We start from the raw sequence: 8994 nt of genomic DNA on the forward strand, positions 1-8994 counted from the left end.
GTAAGATGAGTTCCCCTACATCATAAACGTTCAATCTGCGTATCAACATTCCTCTCTCTCCTAAAGGTTTTTATATGGATCACGCACTCACAGTCAATCAATTCATAATTCATTCAACTTGGGCATGATGATAGTTATATTAGAATTATTAATTAATTCCCTCAATCCAAGTGTGAAAAAAGCAACAATGGTATTCATACCTGAAAATATACTGCTAGAAATAGTAAATAAGAAACCACCTTTATTTCAATAAACATTTATTGGAAAATACTCTAGTACATCTTTGTGACCGGAGCAAAACAAAATACAACATTGGAAGAGTTGGGGTGACAAGAAACAAATTTCATTGAAAGAGAGAAGAGTGTGAGACGGAGGTAATTATTTAGGGTTTGATAAAGCTAGGAGTGGGGCTCAGAGTGAAAGTGAGGAATTATTTAGGGTTTGATAAATAAATATGATTAAAATAAAATAGTTAAAAATTAAAGGATAATTTTGCCATTAAAAAAATTGTGAGGAGATGGAGGGAGAAGGAATGGTGATGGAGGAAGGAACCGTTTAAAAAATAGTCTGAGTTCAGACTGGAGTCCGTAGAAGCAGATATCTTGGGCGTTTACTTCCTGCATCCCCAACTTTCTATCTGCAACACAGCAAGCAAAAGCCTCCCTCAATTTTTTTTTTTTCACAAATAAAGCCCATGGACTGTGAGGCATCACGAGTTTGTTATTCATTTTAAAATTATCGTAAAATCTGGTCTTTATTCTATTTATTTTTAAGATATTGTTTTCTGAAGTATCTAGCTTTTCCCCAAATAATAAAACCACAATATTACAACACACGCACACAATATTTCACGAACAAAATTTCAGTGAAACATTGTAAGTGTTTCTAGTATTATTTTTTTAATCTTTTGGCATGATGTCCTAACTTTTAATTTTGGATTAGATATATACTTAGTCTTTTAAATTTATAAAGTTTAAAAGTAAATGAATATAATTTTGATATTAACTTTTTTTGGATTAAATATTTAAATTATAACGTGTCAAACTGACTAACTAAATCAATCCTTCCTGATGTAATTAAGTTAGGAAGTTTTAGAACAAATTATATCAAAATTTGAAATATAGACAAATTAGATTAAAAACATATTTATTTATTTTTTAATTATCTTTATTACTGTTTTCACTTTTAGCCTATAAACTTATGTGAAGTCATAGGTGAAGTATAAAAAGTTAAAATAAAAATGGAAGTTATTTAAGAGACAGGGATCAAAAACATATATGTAAATATGTGAGGTGTAGTTATTATTCACACGTAACGTATATTTTAATATCCACTTTTAAATAAATCAGGTATGGATAATATACTATTTAACCACATGTGCCGTTATGAAAAAAACATAAAATTTAATTTATATTATATATATATATATATATATATATTATAATTTTATTTAAATTTTATTTTAAAAATGTAAAATTTTTTATTTTTTATTTTTTTATATGTATTTGTAGGTTATAAAATATTCCATAATATTTTTTAAAAGGATTGCAGATTAGATTTTTATTTGTGGATCAGAGATACACCTGGTCAGCTGGATTAAAAGTAAATACCCCTTGAGAATGTTAATATTTGAATCCATTAGCCTCTTATAAAGCATATAATTAATTGAGTAAAGAGAAAAGAAGGAAGATTTTTTTGGTTAGGGGAATGGGAAAGGAGGTGTGGAGGAGAAATCCTGTTGTTAGGTGAAAGAGGTACAACACTTATGCCCAGCTTTATATAGAAACAATGACAATTGCACCATTCCCTGGGACAAACCTAAATGGATCAACTACCAAAGTAAAGGACCGTTGCACCTTACCATGGGGACCACTTACCACCTTCACATTTTCATAAACATGGATTATCAGTTAATATAGTTTGAATTTAAAAGCCATCATGCGTAATTGATTGCAACTCACACACCTAAACAAAACATCATAAATAACACAATAAACTTTGAGATCATTACACATACAATCACAGGATGTTTCATTTTCAACAGTAATATTACAAAATTAACATTCAACGAATGAGATTCTGTACATTTGAAAGTAAACATTACCAAAGCCATTTTCAGCTTTGGTAAATCTCTATCATACAACATTATAATCTTCTTGTAACAAAGATTCAACTATCATATGCTTTTGAATACCTTTAAAACAAAAATGAAAATGTAGTGCTACTGGACAATTGATTCATCTGGGTCCTGAGAGTTCCATGGCTTGGACTAACAACAAAGAGTCATCAGTGAGATCAGAATACCTATCTGATGAAGATGACTCTTGGGGTTTGAACTTGCTTGTGTCAACTCTTTGTGAAGCTTCCCATCTTTCTGCTAGTCCATCACCTTCGAGCATGCGAACCACTTCAGACATCTTAGGCCTATGCCCTGGAAGATACTGAGTACATAAGAGAGCCACTTGAACCATTTCCTCAAGTTCAATTCTGTCATAGTTGCTCTTCAGATCCTTGTCTACCAGCATTTCAAGCTTTTTCTCCAGATGAATTTTCTTTACCTGAATGTCAACAATATAAGGACTTAGACTTACCATTTGGTTTGAGATAAAGGAAAGAGTTCTGATGAATAAAGGGAAACAAACTCACCCAATCAAGCATGGCTCCTTTGTTGTTGGCTGATTTTCCAAACTCTAGAGCTCTCTGGCCTGTGATCAATTCAAGGAGGAGAATGCCAAATCCAAAAACATCAGTCTTCTCAGAGGACTGTCCTGTGGAAAGGTACTCTGGGGCAATATGCCCCACTGTGCCCCTCACTGCAGTCGTGACGTGTGAGTCTTGGTGATCCAAAAGCTTTGCCAACCCAAAATCTCCAACCACAGCTTCACAGTAGTCATCAAGCAATATGTTTGCAGCTTTCACATCCCTGTGAATGATCTTTGGATCACATTGCTCATGAAGGTACAGTAGTCCTCTTGCTGCTCCCAAAGCAATGTGCTTCCTAGTGCCCCAGTCCAGCACTGGTTTACCTGACAACCACCAATTTCGTATTAGAATCCTTAGGTACAATCTTCCTTCATAAAAATGTTTCTGTCTTCATTTCTCTTTTTCACAAATAATATAAGAAATTTGTTACACTGAAAACACTATTTGTAACACTAAATGAGGTGGTCTAATTTGAGTATGAAATTTTAGAACTTTGAGCTTACCCTTGAGACGGGAAGCAACACTGCCATTGGACATGTATGGATAAACCAAAAGCCTTTCTGTTGGTGTCATGCAAAATCCATAGAGTCTGAGGAGGTTTCGGTGCACTGCCAAGCTGATCATTTCAACTTCTGTCTGAAATTGAATCTCTCCTCCAATAGCATTGCCATCTTTAAGCCTCTTGACAGCTACAAGAGTACCATCAGAGAGAACTCCTTTGTAGACATTTCCAAAACCACCTTTTCCTAGTATGTTTTTGCTGCTGAAGTTGTTAGTAGAAATCTGGAGTTCTCTGAATTGGAACCTCTTCAAGTTTCCGAGGTAGACTTCTTCATGATGCCGGTCTGAAACAGTTAACAAAAAAGGTCGTAAGTGTCAGAACAATACCATACTTGAATTAGCTTTTGATGCACTGGAACATTCTTATATAACGATGTATATATATATTTTACTTTGATCTCATTCAAGGTGTGCAAATGGCAAGTACCTTTAACATCGAAGAATGCTTGTTGATTGTGCTTGTGTCTCCACCAAATAACACCTCCAAAACCGATAACTATGAGGCAGAGACATCCCAAACTCAAGCCAAAGGCAATTGCCATTTTATGAGTTTTTGGTCTGCCTGATTCTAAAGCATCTAGGGAAGCAAAGATACTGTTATCAGCATCATAACAATGACTATGCAGAATGTGTCAGAGTACACTAGTACATGGGAAACTGACACAAGGCTTGGAAGAACAATCAATTTAAAAAAAAAAACATGACCGACACTGACGAAATCTTACGTTCAGTATTGTTCAAGTTCATGGACATAGGCATCAGTGTCATCCCATGACAGTTTGGCTCTTTTCCCGTTGCACAAACAATGGGGTTTCCAACAATGCTGAAACAATAAAAAAGGAATGGGATTAATCTATAGGCTAGCACCCAATTTTCTGTTTTCCTTCCAAGCAAAATGCACTTACATAACACAGAGAGAGAGAGAGAGAGAGAGAGAGAGAGAGAGAGAGAGAGAGAGAGAGAGAGAGAGATATAGACTTACCTGAATGATTTGGCTAAAATTCTGGGCACCGGGCCACTAAGATTGTTGTATGACAAATCACTGAATGATAGTCACAAAACAAGAAACGTCTTTAGGAATACCAAACTGAAATTATGCATAAGATACAAGTATAAAACAGAAGAGTTCATGTGTATTACAGAAAATTGAGTTGGGTCATGTTAGCCAGAGACTCTGGGCATTCACCAACAAGAGTGTTGTTATTGAGCCTCCTGAAACAATTTTAGGAAAATTTTAGCATTGATACTGAAAATGGATTCATCTCAAGATATCAAACCCAAGCTCATGTATGCTTACAGGTATTGGAGGCTTTTCAGGTGTCCCAGAGATTGAGGAATCTCCCCTCTGAAGAAGTTGTTTGAGAGATCAAGGGTCTGAAGCTTAGGAAGTTTTCCCAACTCTGATGGGATTGATCCACTTATGTTGTTATTCTGTAGCAGCCTGAAAAGTTGTCCAAAACACCTCTCATAGTCAATTAGAAGCCATTTTGAGAGTACTAAATTGCATTGAGCCTTGCAATCACTTACACAATCTGAAGGTTGGTTAAGTTGCCTATGCTCGGAGATAGAGTACCAGATAGACTTTGACTTGGAGTGCCCCTGCTCCAAACAACACAACACAAATTTCATCAAAAGCTCGAATCAATTTGCAGCACAAACTGGTACACCTGCTGAGTGTTCAAAATTCGAACAGTATTTCATCAGCTTAATAATAAGATTGAAAGAAGACTCACAGTCCAACGACCAAGTTATCTGAAGAACATGTGACCATAGTCCAGCTACATGGATCGACTGCATCCCCATCCCAATTGTCTAGAACACCATGTGGATCCTCTAAAGAGCGTTTTATGCTCATTAAGGCTTGCACTGCATTAAAAAGAGACCTAATTCAAAACTCTGCATATTATGAAGCTGTGAACAAGGTGAAAGAAGGAGCAAAATTTCAAATTTACCTTCGAAGTTCACTCCCTTAGGAGAAAGCAAAGCATCTGCGGAGCTCCAAAAGAAGAACAATATGAAAAAGAGAAGAGTTGTTCCTCTTGGCATCCCCATTCAACTGGAATTTCCAAGGAAGAAGATGCAAGTACACTTCACTTGAGGTTGAGGTTTCCAATAACTTCAACCCAGAAAGATGTAAATATGGAATGTTTAACAGTTCTGAAATGGATGCGCTTTCATCACTGTGGTGTTCAAAATAAGAAAAAGAAATTCACTTCCTTCTTTCCATGCTAGAATCTCATTCACCGAAAAATCTCGTGTCAGATCAAAGGGGTGAAAAAAGACATGTTTTTAGACAGCATAAAGAGAAGGAGCATGCCTGTCACCGAGTCAGGAAGCTGTAAACAAAATATTATATATATAAGAGCCTTAATCTTAGAACAAAAACGGATGAACAAACCAATTCAAGGTAAAAGTTTCAGCAGCATATGTGGCAGGGAGAGAACGGGAAATGCACTTGAGAGACTTACTTAATCATACACATGCACTTAAAGCATAAAGAAGTTTTCATGAAACTATATATGCATCAGCAAAGTAGTAGATAAAGCAGAAAAAAGAAAAAAGAAAAAAAAAGTACTGGCGCATGAGAGATATCATTAGATTTTATTAATGAATATTATGCAGACACATTTAGAACAAAAGAATAATACCGTAGCCCTTTTCTTTCCCTTTTGGCTGCAAAGAACCAAAATCCTACGTGTTTGATTCAGCAGTAGTACATTACCAGAGTATTTATTTATTTGTTTTAATTTCTTTCAAGTTATAGATTAAAAGTGATGTAAATATTTTATATGGGTTTGATCATTTTGCTTATACATAATATCTTTTTTGTAATAATGTTTCCTGAGAAAAAACCCATCTGGGGGGAAGTGGTTGATGCTTGCGTGGAGAATCCAAAAGGGTGGAGTTTGGCCATTTAGTAGAGTCCTAAAGTTAAAATTTTTAATGTTAAGGTATTGAGAATGTGAGAATCTCGAGGAAAATGGAGTTCTGGGGGCTGAAGATTGATGATAGATTTTGTGAGATAGCATAGCATAGATGGGGCAGAAAAATGTGAGTTAAGTTAGGTTTGATATAAAAAATAATATAAGGTGATGTCTTTTGTGCTGTAAATGAATGTTGGGTGATGGTATGGGAAGTGCTTTATAGATTCCATAAACCACTATGAGCTAACTATCACACTTTGGTCTCTTTGGTCTATTCCCACAGCAGACAGTCATTCCCATAAAATTGTTCAAAAAGAGTAAAACTTTGAAAAGCAAAAGCTGCCACTGCCATTCTCCTCTCTCTTTCTGTGACCCACCACACACCTTTCTTTTCCAATTTTTATTTCATAATCTCACCATTTCCAACTTACACTAACATTAACCCTAGAAACTACTCTTCTCCTACCTTCTACCTCAACATTAACACCTTACATTTTGCTTTTATTCTTCTAGCTACTTGTTATTCTTACCAAACAACTCAACTGTCACATTCATTCTCCATGCAACATATATTATTGAACTCTAGTGTGGAAACATTAACCTCATATCCAAGTGAATATATATTCCAAATTTTGAATTATATTTCAATGTTCCACATCGATTAAAAGATAAATTGTAATGTATAACCTAATCTTATATAATTGAGTTAAGACTTAAAATCTATGTGTTGCACAACTCTGTTCTTTATTTTTTAAATTTTGGCACTTATACAAATTAAAAATGATTTTTATCTTAATTTAATAATGTAATGTTATTAAAAGAGGACCATACTAAATTTATTAAAAAAGTGTTGTAGAATTGAATTAGGACAAAACTCATTGTTAATTATCAAGAAAAACAAACTTTTACAGGCAAGAGACGTGTCTACAATTGTGTTACTATTTGGGTAACTTTAGATATTTGAGAAATTACTTTTAAAGGATAAGGATCCTTTTTGTTTTCAATAGAATTGCATTCTGCAATTTCACCTCTAAATTTATGACACTATGTTGTTTATTGTTGATTTTTTATTGTTTAATATAAAACATTTTGAAGGCTGAGGTTTTCTAATATTTTTTTTTTCTGTTAAGAGGGTTGAACCATAATGGAGATGTGTTTAACATTATTGAGAAGATTTTAATCTTGATTGACTTAAATTATATTTTATATTCTTTTATAAGGATCCTGTTATGTCATAATAATTAGTTATTCTATTTATGCCAATATCCAGTTATATCACAGGCCATTAAATATTTATCACTAATTATTAATGACTAAGAATGTCAATACTTTTTTGAAAAAATAAAAATATTGATAATATAGTTGTTTTGGAAATAAGATTTAGTAGATTACCCAAAATCTAATAAAGGTTTTAATGGGACTTATAGCATTCTAATTTTTGGTATATAGCTTTGTCCATTTGCAAGTTTTAATAACTATGAGATAAGTTTTTTTTATATGATTAATATTGAGATAGAAATAAGAAAATTAAAAATGACATTAATTTGTTATATAAATTGAATTCATGGATTATGTTTTCCTTATAAATCATTCTCAAGAAATTCATCAATTCTAATAATAATTAATATACTAAAAATCACCCCAAACATACGTAATTTTTATTAATGATAATAAATTTACATATCAAGTATAAAGAATATGTAAATCAAAATTTGCAAACTATTCTACCTATAAAGAGCAAAATGAATATTACATTTTTTTTTCTTATGGTGTTTTAAATAAGGAATGTGACATATTTATGAATCACATGCCCCACAATGCATTGATATATATATATATATATATATATATATATATATATATATATATATATATATATATATATATATATATATATATATATATATATATATTTGCATTGTAGATGCTGATTGCATACAACCATATTAAGCACAAAATTAGGGTGGATGACACGTCATCTAGAATATTTGGTAAAGACTATATATATTATAATATATATTACGCATGCAAATTTACTAATAACACAATTTTAAGGGTTAAACAGCATTGATCCACATATGGCAAAGAGGCATAGGTGATAATATATTATTAGCATTATAATAGCTTACTAATAAGATTTCAAAATAGGTGACACACCATCTATGGAGCAATGAGAATGTTTGCCACTTGAGTTAAAGATTATGATATCACAAAAAAGTGTTTATATATAATATTGTATCTATAAATGAATTGGATGATAGTAATGTATTTGGATGTGTATGTGGGTTATGCCAAGGGGATGTGACACATTGCCAAATGATGCACTCAAAGGAATAATATTAGTTTTTTTTTTAAAAAAAAAAAAAAACTTGATGAACTTGTTATAGAGTTCAACAAAGTAAAAATCATTGCTTGATGAATCATATGCAATATTCTCTCAAATGGGTAGCTATGTATGATTTTTTTATATATGATGGACATTGAAATTCTTCATGCATATATTAATCTTATATATGTTTTTCTTAATGCAAAACCAGAACCAGTGAGAGAAATGACATAACATTGATTCATTAGGTATAGTCTCATCAAATGATATATAATATATTCTACTATGCATATGTCAGATTGATGTCACAAAAAATCAGCAAATTTTGTGTAGTACAGTTTGAAAGATCAAAAGGTCGAATTCACATTGAATATGTTAACATGCCGTTATTAATCTTATATGTACGATGTGGTCTATTTATTACTACTAAAAATTCAAACATTGAACCTGCATGCATCAAATAATAATAATAATAATAAT

The 8994-nt window shown here is 32.6% G+C and overlaps 1 protein-coding gene across 1 annotated transcript; it reads right to left on the bottom strand.

Annotated features, from left to right (window-relative positions):
- Nucleotides 1–1984: 1984 nt before the first annotated feature.
- LOC106759396 (protein NSP-INTERACTING KINASE 1) lies at nucleotides 1985–5749 on the bottom strand. Its single transcript, XM_014642552.2, has 12 exons — nucleotides 5733–5749; nucleotides 5217–5600; nucleotides 4998–5130; nucleotides 4792–4863; nucleotides 4562–4705; nucleotides 4405–4476; nucleotides 4247–4306; nucleotides 3990–4087; nucleotides 3692–3841; nucleotides 3207–3548; nucleotides 2647–3026; nucleotides 1985–2558 (listed from the first exon to the last, which is right to left on the bottom strand). The coding sequence occupies exons 2-12, from the start codon at nucleotides 5314–5316 to the stop codon at nucleotides 2238–2240; spliced, it is 1872 nt and encodes a 623-aa protein (XP_014498038.1). The 5' UTR covers nucleotides 5317–5600; nucleotides 5733–5749; the 3' UTR covers nucleotides 1985–2237.
- Between the last annotated feature and the right edge of the window lie 3245 nt (nucleotides 5750–8994).

This window comes from Vigna radiata, chromosome 4, assembly GCF_000741045.1.
Source record: "Vigna radiata var. radiata cultivar VC1973A chromosome 4, Vradiata_ver6, whole genome shotgun sequence".
NCBI lineage: Eukaryota > Viridiplantae > Streptophyta > Magnoliopsida > Fabales > Fabaceae > Vigna > Vigna radiata.

Bases quoted from the DNA above. Each gene is read 5' to 3' on its own strand.
- LOC106759396 (XM_014642552.2), bottom strand. From the start codon at position 5,316: ATGGGGATGCCAAGAGGAACAACTCTTCTCTTTTTCATATTGTTCTTC. The intron at 4,706-4,791 runs GTAAGTGATTGC...ACAACTTTTCAG, and splicing joins TTAACCAACCTTCAGATTGT to GCTGCTACAGAATAACAACA. The intron at 4,307-4,404 runs GTAATACACATG...ACTATCATTCAG, and splicing joins ATGACCCAACTCAATTTTCT to TGATTTGTCATACAACAATC.